Here is an 18,318-nt window from a genome sequence, read left to right as displayed (position 1 = left end):
TTGGACATGATTCTTTTTTTCCCTCTCTCTCAACGTGTGGTGTTCTCCCGAAACAAGGGGATGCTTTTACAATTCAGTTGCCTTTTTATCTCTTTTATGTGCGTCCGCTGTGCGTGGCGTTTAAGACCCCCCCGGGTGGGGGGGGGTAGGGGGGCTCGAACCACCAATCAGGCTTAAACATGATCACAACGCCTAAAAATGTGATCGTGCCGCGAAGACGCTCTCGGATGCTGCATCCCTTCCGTCAGAATCTTCACCTTTGTTTCTCGTCCACCTGTAGGGGTAACCACCTCCCCCTTCTCCCCTTCACGCCGTCTAGACGTGCGTCTGCATGCGTTTCTGCAGGGGCCGGCCGAGCTCCGTGGAGTTCTGCAGCGACGACTGGGAGTAGTGGGAGGTGGAGGAGGAGGCGGCCGAGGCCTTGCTGCTGCCCTCCTTGTCAAACTGCACGTAGCCGTCCTGCTTGTTGCCGTAGCTGCTGACGCTGCTGTCGCACTGCGTGTCCACCAGGGAGCCGGAGTCGCTGAGCGAGCGGCGCTGGAACTCGCGCTCGCACAGCTCGATGGAGCTGCTGCCCATGCCCAGCACGAAGCGCTGGCCGTAGTCGTAAAGGCGGTTGGGGCCCGCGCCCAGCGTGTTGTAGATGTTGGTGAAGGACATGCCCGTGGGCACGCGCTGCTTGCCCATGGTCATGGAGCCGCTGGGGGGGCTGCGCGCCGCGTCCGGAGGGGTGGCCTGGCCCGCCGCCAGGGGCATGGCGGGGGTGGGGTGGTGCTCGTTGAAGGCGTTGACGCTGTAGTAGCCGTTGGTGGGGTCCTGCGGGGGGGGGGGGGGGGGGGGGGGGCAAGGGGGGAGGGGCGAGGGGAGTGGGCAAAAGGAAGCAAGGCGGACGTTAGTTGTGGTTGGTAGTACGTGGTATGCAGCATTGGTATTCATTGTGGGTAGACTTATGTTTGGAACTCCTAACCCTCACACAAGACTGCCATGTAAGAGTACCCTAACTGCGAGTGGCGCGTCGAACGCTTCATAGCCTGCTGTGTTAACGTTTCAATTCACGCCGGCTCTGTGAGAGGGGCCGTCTCACAGCTGTCATGATGCAAGCCCAGACCCCTCTGTTTTTTTTCTTGCTAGGCTGCACGCGTCAACTGGAGTGTATCCCCCATTGAGTTTCATTCAAGTAAACGTATTTAGGTGCTGCCAAACTCGGTATGCATCAACCAAGAGCCCCAAATAAAAACTGAATAATGGAGAAGTTTCCAGGAATATCTTACTGCTATTTCACTTTGTATTTTATTGTGACAATCTACCAATGGCTTTTTTCAGACATGATCCTGTTAAAAAGGGGCTTCAAAATATGACATATATTAACAAAAGATGATGATGGATACAGAGTTGTTTGCATTTAATTTGCAAACGTCTTACTGGTAAATGATGACCCATGTTGTTTTTTCAGATTTGTTCGATTATTTTAACTTTATTCTTCTGTAAGTGCGCCAGTGTTCAGCGTTACCAGCATGTGCAACATCAATCATGTTCAACCTCCCATTTATCTTACTATAAACTATGATGACATCTCACATCAGAGGAATGTGTGGGTGAACAAGTTGTTTGTCTGCTCAACCGCAAGATAGAAAAAGGAGAAGAAGTATAAAAAACTGCAATGAAGGGCTGACATTTTCTTTTAAGTATACAATACTCGTTCCTCTGAAGTATTGTACATACTTCATCCAGAGTTTTTTTTCGAATTGGAGTTTATTTGTAGTGCAGAGAACATTGGCAGACAGGACTTTTTGTTTCAAACTGAATAATTTATTTATGGGCGGCTGAAGCACAAATGGAAAAGGCAAAAGGCCAAACAAGTTAATCTGGAGAGTTAAGAGAAAGAAAACAGGAAGATAAATAAACAGACTTTTCTTCATTCGTTTCTGCCCTCTTATCCACGTTATATAAACATTAATATTAAATAGGTTTTGCTGCACTCAGAACTTACCAGCTCTTTCCATCTTTTTCAAATTTGCATTGAACAGTGATTTGTTCTTTTTGTTTTATATTATTTTATATTATACATGCTCTGTACTTCTATACAAGTTAAGAGTGTTCAAGAAAAAAGGCAAAATAGATTAATACCGAACATTGACTTAAGCAGAACAAAACCACACAGACACAGCTTCTTCCTGAGACACTGACATGACACTGCGAGAACATTCCCGCTGTCTCTTTGTCTGGCTGGCTCTGATCACAGTCAGGTGCTTTCTTCACACTCTTGAAGCTGAAAGACCTGCAACCAGACCCACATCAAACAAGTGCTCCGACATCAACACCGTATCAACCTTATCCCTCAAAATTAGTTTTATAATTCATAATCCTTGCTTGTTATGAGCGGAAACAGGTCAACATTGTCGACAGAACAACAACTTGTTTGCCCTTGCCAGAACAAAATCACCTTGTGTGGCCTTGGAGGTAGGGTATCCAGTCCAGCCATGAATTGTAAACTGACCATGTTCCAGCCCTGTGCACAGTGAGTGGTGACCATGCTAAACTCTGGTTCAGGAACGTTTTAAAACTGCAATGTATCCGTTCTGTGCCACACAGAGGCTACGGCGGTAACAAAGAGGCAAACAAGCAAAAAGGATTTCTTTCGTTCTCGCCTATTTTATTCCGGTGCGACGGAAAATTAATAAGGAATTAAATTGGAAGGGAAGCGCTGTTATTTTCTGTTCTCTCGTGTACGCTTTATACCTCCAATGCAACCTCCCACGTTGAATCAGTCTTAATCCACACCAACTTTAATACACACAATGGTGCTGGTGGAGTGGACCCCGAGAATCCCTAAGTAGGAACACGCATTAATGATAGGTTGGTTATTAATGATCAGTGTGGCCATGGCTGGACGTTATCTTCTTGTTGTTCTAATCTAACTTGCTCGTTAGCATTGCATTTAAGTGAACTTCCCTTCCCGCAATAGTCCTGCAAGTCGGCTCTTTCTAAGTAATATTTGTGTGTGTGTGTGGGTGTGTGTATGTGTGTTTGTTTCCTTGTTCGGGAAATTTGTGGCAAGCTTTTTCCATTTAGTTTTATTCAAGTGCAGCTCGTTGTTACCAGATCATAAAGAGCACATCTGAAAGTTGCCAGAAGCGGTTTGATGTGTGAGTATGTGAATGGATTGTGTGACTGGAGTTTAATTTGTGCGCATCAGGGAGAGCATGAACAACTGATTCCGCAGTTCATTTATGGAAATTAATAATTCAAATGTTGGAAGAATGAGCCAGCTGCAGCGGCCGATATGTCCAACAAAAAAATACAAACATTTTGCCTCTGGCCTGTTTGTTTGGATATTTTTTTGTGCCATCTTCAACAATAATTCAGCACTGATGCACCACTTCAACACGGCAGAGTTTGTCATTCATAATTCAAGCTTCAAGTATTCAAAGGGCGCTATTTTGCAGTGATTGAAATACATTGAAATACCTGCTGCTCTCTGGTACTAAACACCCTCCACAAACTCAATTGTGTCATGTGAGCTTGTGTCTCCGTGGTGCCAACATTTGACAGCCATAGATCTCAAACTCATGAAGCGCCGCAATGTAGCGCTGAGAAGCAGTCGCAAAAAAAAGACATGAAAAACGACAACAAAACAAGACACAAAAAAGGGAATGCTGCAGTCGCCGTTTGAGTGAACATTAATTATTTACATTCAAAATCGGTCAATTGAAACCCAGTGAATTGTTGGAGCTAATCTGGCTCCCTAGCACAGGGCTGCTCCTCTGATAGCAGTGGCAGCGTGCTGCAGCTGCATTCATGCTGACAACTAACCCTATCAGGGGTATTCTCCAGTGCCTTTCCTCTCTCCCTCCCTGCCTCCCTCTCCTTCCCCTCTCTCAGGGCCTAAATAGGGGTCATGTTTGCAACCGAAGGCTGCTATGCATGAATTTCTAAGTGGACCCGACGCTCTGACTCGGATATGAGTCGAGCGGATAAAACGGAAAACAAAACAAAAACAGAGAGGAAAAAGATCAAGAAAAACACAAAAATGGGTCTCGGCCAATCTCCTCGAGGGGCTCTTGTGTGTGTGTGTGTGTGTGTTTGTGTGTGTGTTGTGGGTGTTGTTGTTGTTGTTTTTGTACTCGTTTCTTGGATATTTCTTTCCTACTTTGCAACCTCTCACCTTGACGTGTTGGAACTCCTTCTCCTCCTCCTGAAGCACCTCCAGCTGCTTCAGAACGGGCTCCTGCTGGAATTCACCGCGATCAATCTAGCGGAGCGAGAGAGAGGGGGAGAAAGAGAGAGAGAGAGAGGGAACGAACGAGATGGAGAGAGATAGGGAGCGAGAGAGAGAGAGAGAGAGAGAGAGAGAGAGAGAGAGACAGAGGGAGCGAGAGTGAGAGAGAGGGAGATAGGGAGCGAGAGAGAGATAGGGAGCGAGAGAGAGAGAAAGAGAGAGAGGGAGAGAGAGAGAGAGAGAGAGAGAAAAACTAAATGCAGTGCAAAGCGTTAACCAGAACCTTTTAACCCAATCATCAAACTGCTCCAAAGCCCTGAAATGATTAAATATGGACAGGGATGGCGCAGAAGGAGGCAGACGTCTTCTGCTAGTTCTGTCAAGAAAAAAAACTCAGATCGCTGCCGCTTGGCTTTGGCGCGACGCGGCGTAAGGAAGCAGTGGTGGCAGCGGGCTTTGGGGTGCTCCAGCCTCGTACTCAATGAGGCCTCCCTTGCCTCCCTTTTTTTTTGTTGATGCAGGGAACCCCTCCTCAAACAGCATGTGCTTGGCTCACCATCATCTGTTTGATGCCGCCGTGCTCCTCATTCTCCCTGGCTGCGCTGTGGTCCTTGTGAACAATCTCCACACGGATGTCGTTTTTGGTTGAGACCACGCCTTTCAGATCTGGAGAGAGGGAAGAGAAGAGGAAGGAGGGGGGGGGGGGTCGGGGGACAGGCAGAGAGAGAGAGAGAGAGAGAGAGAGAGACCAAGATACAGAGATGGGGGAGAGAAAGAGAGACAGAAAGGAAGGATAAGGAGAGGGAAAGAGTGAGAGAAAGAGGGTGAGAGGAATGGAAAGAGAAAGGGGGAGAGCGGGAAAGAGAGAGGGGAGAGGAAAGGGGAGGAAGAGGCAAAGAGTGTGAGAGAGAAAGAGTGAGAGGGTGAGATACCACCGACTGAGAAAAAGGGAGGGGACAGCCGATGCACTGGCACTACATCACACCATTTCCTGCCTGCTACATCCATCCATGCAGCTTTATAAAGACATGGCTTCCCCTCAGATCTCTGCTTTATAAAGACATGGCTTCCCCTCAGATCTCGGCTATTGCTTCTAGTTGGGATGAACTTTGCTTGATCAAATCATCCGTGGTTGGCTGTCCTGTCTATAATTTAGTTTGTAAAACTTTGGAGAAGCTCCAAACTTTTCAGTGCTCACTTGTGTGATAATGTCATCCAATGCAATCACATTGTGCTGAGCTGCTTAGTTTTAATATGGAGCTGTAATGAAGGGTATTAACAGATAAATATTGTGAACGTCTGGACGGTGACGAGTGATTTTATAAGAGCGCAGCATTTCACTTGACATGCTTTAGCATTTTAGTGGTTAGAGCTGGTATTTAAAATGAAATCTTAAAATGAATGTACAAATCTCAATGAATTGATTAAAATTGGTTTCATCTGCATTGTGGTATTTTAAAAACTTTGTATAATATAAATACGATGCTAACCTAATCTAAATTATATGAGTTTTTCGTCACTGAGATTACAAAACCTAACAAGGCATTGACTGCATGATTGAAAGTATAAGGACAATCCAAATAGGATAACAGGTCCTGTAATTGTGTTTGGTGTGTTATCCATCTCACATGCAAACAAAACAAATAAACACAACAAGTGAAATTAATTTTTTAACCTACTTTCTGACTTGATATCTCTCTGTCGTGATAGCGACACGGGCAGAGACGTCATGACTAGATGGACATCCTCTGCAGGAGAGCAAATAGAAAAACATAAAAGACAGTTAACAGTTATCTCAATCTTATATTGAATCTCCAGCAATCCAAATCTTCCATGAAAGCTGGGTTGCCTGACTAGACTTGGATAGTCTGACGACTATATTTAGCCTCTAGACAATATATGTCTGGGCACACTGTGTGATATTGGACACTGTCTTTTTATGGTTATTTCAGATATATACAGCTCCTGGTGCATTTAATGAAATAATAATGAGGCAAGATTGGTCTTCACTGTGAATTGATGAGCAGCATTCTCTAAAATTTTGTTAACCTCCAAAGTGACATACCATTTTTTAAATGAACAATAATAATCAATATTATTACTTTTATCAAGGACATAAAAAATAATTCTGAATACAAATTGTAGGCTATAAAGATATAACACAATGTTTCTTTATCTAACTCAAAAAATGTGTCTTTACAAAACAGCAAACGTACTTCTTTGGAAACGGGCACAACAAAAGGCAGCTAATGTTCCCATGAGGACTGTGAGAGCAAGGAAGGCCCCCACTGCCACTCCGATAATGACAGCCAACCGCAGAGTCTCTGAAAGAGAAAACAACGAAGGTTTTCAAAAAGTGAGCAGAAAAGGTTCTGCAATTTCATATTTTGATATTTTTCCTGGTTACATAATGTGGCAACCCGTTTCCCCGAGTGTCAGGTACCCGGCAGGAATCACACAGAAAGCAAGGGTTAAGCCGCAGTCGGCGTTTATTTCAACAGAATAGATAGTCTGTATCCTCGTGCTAGGGTCTTCGTGAGCCTCTCGATCGCCGGCGTGGTGCGGAATCCCTCCGTGTCGCTTCGCCCTTCTCCCGGTCTAGCGAGTACTCCCTCCGTGTCACTTGCCCGGCGCGGTGCGGAATCCCTCCGTGTCGCTTCGCCCTGGTGCGTACTCCCTCCGTGTCACTTTTCCCCGTGGTGCGGACTCGTGCCCCTTTTAAGTCTGGCTCCTGGTCCTTTCCCTTCCTCCGGCCAGGTGTCCCCGATTGCGCTGATTGGGGGGAGAGACGTGGTGCTCTCTGTCGCCGGCTGGAGGGTGGCGACAGTAAACCCGGTCTCCTGCGGGTCCTCGGACCCGTCCGGTCCGAGGTCCAGCGGCGGGATGCCACACTCCTCCACCGCTTGCTCAGGCCTCTGGTCGTCGGTGAACCCGCTCAGGCAGGCATCCCGGCGTGACAGGGCGTCGGCGTTCTTGGCTCCGGCCATCCACTTCCGGGGGCGTGGTCGGTGACCAGGATGACCTCCCTCCCTAGGAGATAGTACCTGACGTTCTGGAGGGCCGGGAACCACCGCGTCACTCGAGCGTTGGCGTCCTTGGCTCCGGCCCTCCACTTCAGGGGGGCGTGGTTGGTGACCAGGATGACCTCCCTCCCTAGGAGATAATACCTGATGTTTCGGAGGGCCCGGAACCACCGCGTCACTCGTGCGTTGCTGTCCCTGGCTCCGGCCATCCGCTTCAGGGGGGCGTGGTCGGTGACCAGGATGACTTCCCTCCGCCCTCCACCGGCTCTGGGCTTGATAAGCACACTCGTGGTCCACTGTGATTCGCTGCAGCGGCTTGGCGGTCGACGCCTTCTTGGAGCCGGGGTCCTTGGTCACCTCCTTCATCAGGTCGTCGTCGTCATCGTCGTGGCCCGTGGGTCCAGAGGGGACCACGTGGTCGTCAGAGCTCTTGTCGGGATCTGGAAGCTTCACAGGTTTACCTGTCTCCGGGAGGTCGTCCCCATCCACGTCCAGCGTGATGGCGGCTTCATTGGGGATCGACACGAGCAGGTTGTCGTCCTCAGCTTCTTTAGCGGAGTCCCTTGCTTCGACTGACGTCTCTGCCGCTTCCGTCTCTGCCTCTGCCTCCGGCTCGGTGTCGCATCGGCCTCGAGCTCTGGCTCCAAGTCGGCCTCGAGCAGCGCCAAGGCCCCTGGTTCCGGTGAGGCCGCGGGCTCAGCCTCCGCCTCGGGCTCCGTCTCCACCACAGGCTGGGTCTCGACCGACGTCTCATCGGCCTGGATTGAGGCCTCTGTCGTGGGCTCGGTGTCGATGTCGGTCTCTGGATCGGCCTCAAGCTCTGGCTCCGAGTCGGCCTCGAGCAGCGCCACGGCCTCTGGTTCCGGTGAGGCCGCGGGCTCAGCCTCCTCTGTTAGCCCTCCGGGGGGCGACGGAGGCCTGGTGGCCCCGTAGGCCTGTTGAGCTCCCCTCACCCCTCTGCGGGGTGGTTCTCTCCGGCTCCGGAGTTCACGCGCCGGGTCCTGTAGCCGGTGGAAGATCGGGCAGTCCTTCCCGATTAGCAGCGGCACCGGTAGGTGGGGTACGATCCCTGCCCGCGTCGTGAATACCCCGTGCGGGGTCCGGATGACGACGTGGCAGGTCTCGAACGTCCGGGTGTCCCCGTGTATGCAGGCCACCTCTATGGGTGCCCCCTCCTTCCCGCCCGCCAAGTCGGGGCGGAGGAGAGTGACCACGCTGCCGGTATCCACGAGGGCCTGCGTGCCCCGGTTCATTACCCGCGCCAGTATGGTCGGGCTTCCTGTTTTCCCCTGTGCCCAGCAGGTCGCTAGCACCTCGTCTCCCGCGGCCCCGCCTCCCGCGGCCTCATCTCGGGCATATGTGGCAACCCGTTTCCCCGAGTGTCAGGTACCCGGCAGGAATCACACAGAAAGCAAGGGTTAAGCCGCAGTCGGCGTTTATTTCAACAGAATAGACAGTCTGTATCCTCGTGCGAGGGTCTCCGTCTCGATCGCCGGCGTGGTGCGGAATCCCTCCGTGTCGCTTCGCCCTTCTCCCGGTCTAGCGAGTACTCCCTCCGTGTCACTTGCCCGGCGCGGTGCGGAATCCCTCCGTGTCGCTTCGCCCTGGTGCGTACTCCCTCCGTGTCACTTTTCCCCGTGGTGCGGACTCGTGCCCCTTTTAAGTCCGGCTCCTGGTCCTTCCCTTCCTCCGGCCAGGTGTCCCCGATTGCACTGATTGGGGGGAGAGACGTGGTGCTCTCTGTCGCCGGCTGGAGGGTGGCGACAGTAAACCCGGTCTACTGCGGGTCCTCGGACCCGTCCGGTCCGAGGTCCAGCGGCGGGATGCCACAATACACACACACCCACGCACATGCATATAGGCAAGACATTTGGCATTTGATCCTTAAGAAAAATAAAGACGGAAAACAATTTTCGAAACCAAAGAAAGCCTGGAGAAGTCATTAAAATGGCTTGTTGAAAACTTTCAGGTACCTCGAAATAACTATAATTACAGATGAGCTCAAAGTGAATCAACATTATTTAACTCTCCTAGTCAACACATACTAGTTTACTCTGCTCATTGCTGCCACTCAATCACTCTCCCTTGTACCAACGCTCTTGGTGTAGAGCAAACAACAAGCAAAGCAACAAACTGCGGAACACATTTTTTTCTATCCACATGTAAGAGCACGACATCAAACACGTGCTGGCCGTGTTCCAGAGATGTCTTTTTCCTCTTTTGCAGCATTTTCCTGAAAAAATACATCAAACGATTCTTCCCACCGGCAAACTCACAAAATAACTGGTACACACAAAAAGCTGCCCTTCAAGTTTCACTACTTAGGAAGTTCTACAAGTGACAAATGGTTATGGGGTGCAGACTAACCTCGATCGGTACACACATCGAGGTTAGTGAGACGGAGATTGAAATAGATAGAGATGGATGGGGGGGTGGGCAGGGAGAGAGGGAGAGTGATGAAAAGGGAGGGAGGGAGAGAGAAAAAGGGAAGCGAGAGACGGAGGAAGAGAGGTACAGTGATAGGGAGAGCATGATAGCGAACGTAAGACAGATAGAGAGAGATGGAGGTAGAGAGCCCGAGACATAGATAGGTAGAAAGGCGAAAGGAAGAGAGAAAGACAGAGAAATGACGATAGATAAGTTGAGATAGAACGACAGAAAAAAGATACTGCAAGAGAAAGAGTGAGCCAATATATATATGCATATATTTACATATTTATTTATTGATATATTTATATAGCAAAACTAAGGATTTCCCAAGGAAATTACACATACTGCCATTTATTTATATATTTGATTGCAATGTTGGATGTTACGCAGCTCTGTTTGTTAATTTCTTTATGTAAAATATGTTTAATTGTATGTCAATTGTTTGTGTTTATTTCACACTTGCTTTGGCAAAGTAAACGTATGTTTACCATGCCAATAAAGAATTTAATCGAATTGAGAGTGAGAGAGAGTATACATAGAGAAAGTGATAGCTAGAAAGCTAGATAGAGACAGAGAAGAGAGCGTCAAATATAGCGACATAGATATATAGATATATAGAAAGAGACAGAGAAGAGAGAGAAACACAGAAATAGAGACATATATATATAGATATATATATCTATATATATATAGCTATATAGATATATTGAGATAGAGAAATACAGAGACAGAGATAGATGGACAGAGATCTAGATAGAGACAGAGAAGACCGAAAGAAATGCAGAGACAGAGTTCTAAAGAAAGATAGATAGAGACAGAGAAATACAGAGGGACAGAGTGATAGATGGGTAGATAGAGGGCAGAGACCCCTCCGCTTGGTGTCTCACCTTGCTCCTTCAGCCTTATGATCTCTGTATCGGAGCCGAAGCTGTTCCACGCCGTGCAGTTGTAGATGGTCTGGAAGTCGGCGGGCACGATGTTGCTCATGGTGAGCGTGGAGATGACCCCCTCCTCTGTGCTGACCGTCTCCACAGTGTAGCGGCCGGACGTGCCCGACTCCAGCACCGTTTCCTTCCACGACCACGCCTGTACACAGGGGACCGATGGTTAGGGTATAGATCTCCCAGATACTAGCACAGGTAGTATCTATACAGCACAGCTAGTATCTGCTAGGACAGAGTTTCCAGCACTGTGGAACGCTGTGTACCAAACTGTCCTACTTGAGGCCCCCCACGTCTTTTAGAAATGTAACAAAACAACCAAATGTAGAATCAATCAGTTTTTAATACAATTTGCCGGTGCGGAGCTATAAACTCATTAACAGTATGTCAACAAGGTGCAGAAGCCCTGATGTAATACTGTAGCAAAGGCCAAATAATGTGATTTGATTTGCAAAACTCATATTTAATTGACAGCCTAGAGACACGATTGAATGCATAAATACAACAATAGGTATACTTGCTAGACAATCTGTGCCGTCTGGGATTGGTATTTGGTAGGTGGTACTTAAAAAGTTTGGGAACCCCTCTACGCAAACAGGCACACAGAGATTCAGAAGAGTAAGGGAATCCACCATAGGAGTCAAGAAACAGACAAACACAACAGCTTGCTAAGTGCAGGATATGATGAATGAATCACTGCTGTTATTAAAGAGCACCTATTATGCTTTTTCGACTTTTATGACCTATAAACGTTGTTATAATGATTTATAGTCATTTTTAACCATACTAAAGTGTCAAATAATGACGTACATGCATTTAGACATATTCCCTGCTGACCGTCTGGGGAGGCTGTGCAGAGCACTTAACACTAGGGACGCCGGTCGCCATTCATTTGTTTAATTTTCCGGGATTTTTCTCCGTAGAACAATCCGGATTTTCCATGTATGGTAATGCTGCAACATGCTTTTCCGGAAGGTAACCAATCACAGGGGTTGGCGGGGGGGGAGAAGGACGAATTAGAGTGTTGACAGAGAATGCTTAAAGTGCCCAGATGAGAGGAAGAGTTTCCTGAAAATCTACATCGTTTTTTGTGCTGTGATTCGTGTCAGGTTGCTCTATATGAGTCATTAATAAGAAATTAAGACCAGAAAAGTAGCATAATAGGAGATCTTTAATCTATTGTCTTACATGAAGAAAAGAGGGGGAGAATGTGTGTGGACATGTAACTAAGGAATGTAATAAAACAATTAAGGAAGTAGGGAGGAAGCCAGGATGATGGCGGGAGGGAAGAAGGAAGGAATAAAGGAAGGACGGATGGAGAGAAGGAAGGCCTGAACAGAGGGAGTGAAGAAGGAAGGAGAGAAGGAAGGCCTGAACAGGGGGAGTGAAGAAGGAAGGCGAGAAGGAAGGAAAGAAGGAAGGCCTGAACAGGGGGAGTGAAGAAGGAAGGAGAGAAGGAAGGAGAGAAGGAAGGCTTGAACAGATGGAGGTCTTAAGGAAGAAAGGAAGGAAGGAAGGAAGGGTAGAATGAAGGATTGAATGGCAGGAGAAAAGAAGGAAGGAATGAAGGAAGGAAGTAAGGAAAGAAGGATTGGATGGAGGGAGGGAAGAAATAAGACAGAAAACGGAAGAAGGAACGATTGCAGTAACAGAGGGAATGAAAGAGGGAAGGACTTCTTTTTAGGCATAACCATCTCAAGTGCACATACCCACATGCACAATCCCCGATTAATAATAAATAAAAGCCATTCAAACACAGAATACATAAAAAATAAATATATAAACACTGGGGATGAATGAACTGTCAAAATGGAGGAAGGGGGGGAAGGAGAGAGGAGAACTGAGCAGAAAAGACATTAAAGAATGGCTTACAATGCGGTCGGGCGGTGGCGTGCTGCGGATGAAGCACTTGATCTGGCCCTTCTCGCCGTACAGCGCCTGCTGAGTCTGGGTACTGGAGATGGTCGGAGGGCCTGCGGGGATCACATCCACAGACAGAGGAAGCACTCCATCACTCACTGACCCATACATCAGGCGCCCTGGCCTTCAGCGCCCCGGTCCCGCCATCACCGCCCCCTTATCCCCTCAGAAGGGCAGGAGACACAACTGGGGCCACGTATACACAACAACATCCCCACCTCATTACTCACCGCTCACTCCTGCGCTTCCCTAACCCTTTTTTTTATTTATTTTTAAGGTACTATGGCAGCGGTTGGACTTGTTGTCGCTGAATAGCCCGGTCGTTATGGCGACAATGGGGGAAGGCCAGGGCGACGGGGCATTAGACGGATTAAATGTAACATTTTCATGGTGCTTTTGGTGTATGAATTCTATGGGCTTATGCAGGTAAGTGGGTTTAGAAGAGGCAGATACCAGCGCATAGCAGATAGGACGCACAAGTGTGCAGGAAAGCAAAGATTCTGTTTATTTTGTTCATGGGAAAGAATAGGTTTGGCATGCGATTGCTGCTCCATATTGGTGAGCACAGAGGAAAGGTACAGCTAGGCGTGGGTTGCTGTGCTGGCTGGTAGTTGTGTTTATCATCCACAAACTTCTTCAGTGTTTGACCCACTTAAGTCTACTTTCTGAAAAAACTGATCTACAGTGTGTACTTTATATCTTAAGTGCGCTTCTCCCTAGACATTCTTAATAAGTCTATGAATTTGGCACAAGCTCTGCACGGTATAGAAAAACCATGGGGAAAACTTTGTGTGTGAGTGTGTGGGTTTGGGAAGAGCAGGACTGTCACTGACAGACTCACACACACAGACACACAGACACACACACAGGCTTAAACATCACCGGGTGCATGGATGGCTTAGGCATCGAAATAACGACTCCAAATGTGCAACAGAAAACGTGTTAAGGCAGAATTCAATGAATCGCTCCGAATTCAGCCTGATCCAACCAGAGACACCGCTTAGGAGCATCGTTCGGTTCACATCGGGATGCTCCATCACCAAGGCAACCAAACCCGTCCACCACCACACTAACACATCACATCATACTCATGACAACACACGAAGCACTCAAAGCAGGGGGAGACACAAATCTTCCTCGGCATGACAGATACTATCACCTGCAACACTTGACACTGGCTTCGGGCCCCTGCGTCGCTGTGGACGGACCCTGATGCTACCCAAGAGCCTCTCAGCAGAACTGCTGAGCGTGAGAAAGCCAGCTCAGCAGCATCCCCCCCCAACCCCCCCAGAAGCCCCTTCACCTTGGACGGCCAGCGCAGAACCAGAGGCGCAGTGTCTGGAAACGGGTTGGAATAGAAGCCGAGTGTATTGTAATTAAGCTGAGCACGGATGTAATTATTCGACTTCCCGTTTGTACAATTTAAACGCCACTCATGAAAGCATACAGAGTTTGCGTTATGGGGTTCATGCTCGTGGAGAATTATAGCACGTTACATTGGTAGATCCCGGTATAGCTTGCTAAACTAAAAGCAAATCAGCAGAAATCTAAAGTAAGAATATAGGTATAAGCAGAATAGAGAAGAATAGAGACAATGAGATATCTTGTTTTTTTGTGAACTATTGCAGTTTCTAGTTTCACAAAGTTCACCATTACCCTACAGTAAATGTGTATTTTTAAGAAGAATGACAGCATGGTATTCCGGTGAAGTCACAATATGCTTTTACGCTAAACACTTTTTCTTCTAGTTGGCTTTTTTTATTTGTGGCAGACCCCACTTTCTCATGGATTTTAGCAGACTTGGCGAAGGCAGCCTGCTAATACACATTTACTCATTTAGCTTAAAAGCGTAGAGCTATTGAATCTGGCAACGTGCCATCCAATAAATCTAGTATTAGATATAAATTGTGGCAAATTTACCTTTTACTTTTATTTTACTGCATCCTGCCACCCATGCTTTAAATTACCACAATTTAACAACAAACAAAACGAAAATAAAATAACATAAATAATTCCAATAAAAAATAATGCTGAACCAGAATATTTGCTTTTAATGCTGGCAAAATACATGCAATTAAAGAAATATCACCTGCAAGAATATTGGGCTTTTAAACCCAATGACTTCATAGCCCAACAAAAAGCTTACTTCAACATTTAAACATTATTTTATTCACACAAAAACCCTTGAGCTATACCCATAAATCGAATAAACAACGTCTTTACTTACTACTACTGAATTAATTATGTTAGGCAGTAATTGTCCTGCAGTGGCATCATTAGGTTATGTTTTTGTGTATCAGTTTTATTTGATCTTTCCTCCTCCTGGTGTAATTGGCGTGTTGCCATGGCCAACCCCATCGTCCCGTGGCCTTACCGTTGACGGTGAGAGACACCTCCTTCTCGCCGGCACCAACCCTGGGGACCACAGCTCGGCACAAGTACTTCCCAGCATCATCCTGTTTCACCGCCTTCAGTGTCAGAGTGTTCTTGTTGCTGAGCACCTGTATGTGTGTGAATGAGAGAGAGAGAGCGAGAGAGAGAGAGAGAGAGAGAGAGAGAGAGAGAGAGTTAGTCACTGTGTATGTGGGTGATGGTGGGGGGGGAGCCATTTTTAAAAGAAAAGGTCAGACAAGACCCACCGGTCACATCCATCCTTGTCGTGGGTGAGAAAACAATGAAACTGACCGACCAAAAAAAGGACAGAATGTCAAGTAAAGGTGGCTATGTCGGTGATGATTAGTACGTTTCGATGGTAAACATTGTTCAAAACATATTAACTTGTTCATGAGTTACCTCAGGAAGGTTGGTTGTAAGTTAGGCATTATTGAATTATTGTAATTGAAAGGAAAACATGTTTTTACTCCCTCCTTCTCTAAATGCTGGACTGTTTGTGCAATTAATCTTTGTTTGTAATTTAAGGTGGTTTAACAATTTTTACAATTTAATACTGTTTAACTTTTAGGCTATTCTCTGCTGTTCTAATGAATATTTTTGCCCAACACTCTCCTTGTACTATCTGTATTCATACCCTACTTCTGTCATGAATCACTCATGTCATAGATTAGATTGTAATTTAATTACATTGTGTGGTATGGTTCCACTCTTTTCTGGTGCTCCCTGCTTTTGGCTTTAAAGCATGACACACAGATGTCAGATAAAGATTACCAACACCACCAACATTTGACGACAGGGAGCGCTATACAATCCCCCATCAGGTACATCAGATATCTCCAGTGATTTTATAGGTTACATACAATACAGAGCAGAACCAAAGAAGGTGGAGGCTGGGGTGATGGCGGGAGAATTCTGCTCAGTCCACTTAACTTCGCAGAGTGATTGTTTGACGGGGAGGTCTTAAATTGTCCACCAATCAGTTCACTTGCGTTTGATTGGAGCACGTTAGCCGTCAACTGATGGGCAGACTATGGCTAGAGTGTCCCGCCAGAACTATATCCTGCACATACGGTCCCTGACCTCTTGTATCGGTCACACGCTCTCTTTCCACGGCTTTTGAATGCATTCAATGTCCATAGAGTCTGAGGACGTACCACTCCTGAACCCCGCTTCATCCACACAATGGTCAGAGAGGGGTTCCCCGTCCAGGCACAGTTGAAGATCGCATCGGATCCAAGGTCCACCTGGAGAGACTGGGGCTCTGCTGCCATTCTGGGGCCAACTTCAAAAATAAATACATTGCATCTATTAAATAAGAATAGAATAACAATAACAACTATAGGGACCTTTAAACTGATGTAACCTAATAGTTACAAACCAAATCAAAACATGGCTATAGGGGACAGGCTAGTGTAAAGGGTGACTCCCCAGCCATAAGTTTCTGGAAATACACCCATACACACTTTCTACACCTGGGTTACTGAAACTATGGGTCACTGCCTGACACTGCACATACAAATGACTTTGTGCTCCTGCGTTGAAAAAGGTCTTAAGAACCACAGTGTCAGGTGAGTGAATGCTCGAGTGAAAGAGAGAGAAAAAGAGAGGCGCTCACAGTAGACGTCCACGTTTCTGCTGATGTTGGTGTTCCCCAGGGCGTTGGTCACCTCACAGGACACGGACTCAGTGAAGAAGGAGTGGTCCACCACCACCTCGTAGCTGTCGCCCGTCACCTCTGGGATTGGATGGCCACCCTTGGCCCATCTGTAAGAAAAGAAACATAAACTTAATTAACTACCGGTGAAAGGACTACAGATGAAAATGTGCTTGTTGCTCTGGTGCAATATACATATATTGTACATTTGCATTGTGCCCTGTCCCTTTGAAATAGACACATGAATAAACAAGAGAAAAATCCTTGAACAAAGTGTCATGTTTCGTTCATGTCGTCGGTGAGAAACCATTCAAAGCCGTTAGAAACCACGCACCGATCCCCAGAGAAGACAACGGGAGATGAAGGCCGACCTCGGCAGCGAGTGAGGGGGTTTTCAGGAAGGATGTTTACTTTTGATATATTTAACCAGGTAGAACACATTGAGATTTAACATCCCTTTAACAAAGGTGACCTGGCACAGAGAGCAGCACAGCACAGGGTGTAGCACAACAACAGAACGTGCTGGACGTTTATACACAGAGGCGATACAAAGAAGAACAAAGAGGGTGCACAATTCAGTTGTATTCCACACCTTTCAGGAGGTTTCAAAAAATCTGAAATGGAGATAAGGCCAGTCAGTTTAGGAAGGAGAAGATGTTTACCTACTTCGTAAGATCATAAAAGGATCCGAAACAACAAAGAAACATGATATTGTGTTGATGGATATCTGATTTTGCATTATTCCTTAAAATAATTGCAAGGATATCTGGTATATAACAACAGATTGGGAGAACAGAAACATACACCATATTAATTAAACAGCGATATTTCAAAGTGGAACTTTGACATAGAAGGGGGGGATAATTAATGTTTACGGGGCAATCTCGAAGATATCCAAAGATTTTAATTTTTGCATGCCACACACAGGCTATGCCATCTGTATTGTTCTCACTCAATATTCTCACATTTCAAAGCATACAAATATGAGTGATATTTTAGCTTAACACATTTGCTTTTAATTCCATTTACTCATTTGGTTGTATGGTTGAATCATTATAATACGGTAGATTGTAGTTGATCAGCTGACATCATCAGATCCAAGAAGGTGAAAACCAGACAATTCTATTTTGGCCTTGAAATCTTTATATAGCATGATTTGTATGGTCGAACCAAGCCACATCGATCCACATCAAGAAAAGCCCCTTCCCGCGTTTGAAATGCATACAACAGTCGGTTCCATGTATGTGATGGGCCTGTATCTATACGAAAGGCAGCTGTTCCTAAAATATATATATATATATTCTCACCCCTCTACCCCTCGGCATTCTCAGGCAGGTTCACGGAAAGGAAACCAACACATCCAGTGGTAAAACAGGAAGACAAGTGCAAAGTGTTTTGGGGATTGAAGGTGCAAGCACCTGTTGACTCTTGATTGAGAACAACAACACCCAGGAATGAGGATGCTCCAGTGTTTGTTAGTCCAGTGATTCTCCACACAGCAACAATGAGGTGTTGTTGTGTGGTTGTTCATTCCTCAGACATTCCTCAGTGAGAACTCTGCCAAATGGTTTCCAAACCAAGAAAACAGTCTCTCCTCCGTCTGTTGCGCTTCCTAAATTATTTTCATAAAGAGAGTAAAACCCAACTGCGCAAGATGTTATGCACGCGTTATATGAATATCTTTTCATACTACGGAAAAGAGGGGATGAAGAGAAGGTGTCCGAAGGGGTGTCCTTT

The 18,318-nt window shown here is 46.6% G+C and overlaps 1 protein-coding gene across 1 annotated transcript in view; it reads right to left on the bottom strand.

Annotated features, from left to right (window-relative positions):
* Positions 1-315: 315 nt before the first annotated feature.
* The window catches only part of LOC307076448 (kin of IRRE-like protein 3), a gene marked incomplete at both ends in the record, with an annotated part of 151,876 nt that continues 133,873 nt past the window's right edge, over positions 316-18,318 (bottom strand). The window contains 10 exons of the mRNA XM_079737455.1: positions 316-816; positions 4,166-4,252; positions 4,776-4,885; positions 5,899-5,967; positions 6,436-6,543; positions 10,560-10,758; positions 12,486-12,586; positions 14,908-15,034; positions 16,082-16,209; positions 16,543-16,691. Coding sequence (XP_079593581.1) covers positions 316-816; positions 4,166-4,252; positions 4,776-4,885; positions 5,899-5,967; positions 6,436-6,543; positions 10,560-10,758; positions 12,486-12,586; positions 14,908-15,034; positions 16,082-16,209; positions 16,543-16,691 — 1,579 coding nt within the window. The remainder of the gene's footprint in view (positions 817-4,165; positions 4,253-4,775; positions 4,886-5,898; positions 5,968-6,435; positions 6,544-10,559; positions 10,759-12,485; positions 12,587-14,907; positions 15,035-16,081; positions 16,210-16,542; positions 16,692-18,318) is intronic.

Source organism: Pollachius pollachius, assembly GCF_949987615.1.
Source record: "Pollachius pollachius genome assembly, chromosome: 6".
Lineage (NCBI taxonomy): Eukaryota > Metazoa > Chordata > Actinopteri > Gadiformes > Gadidae > Pollachius > Pollachius pollachius.
This window is presented reverse-complemented; position numbering and strand designations above follow the sequence as displayed.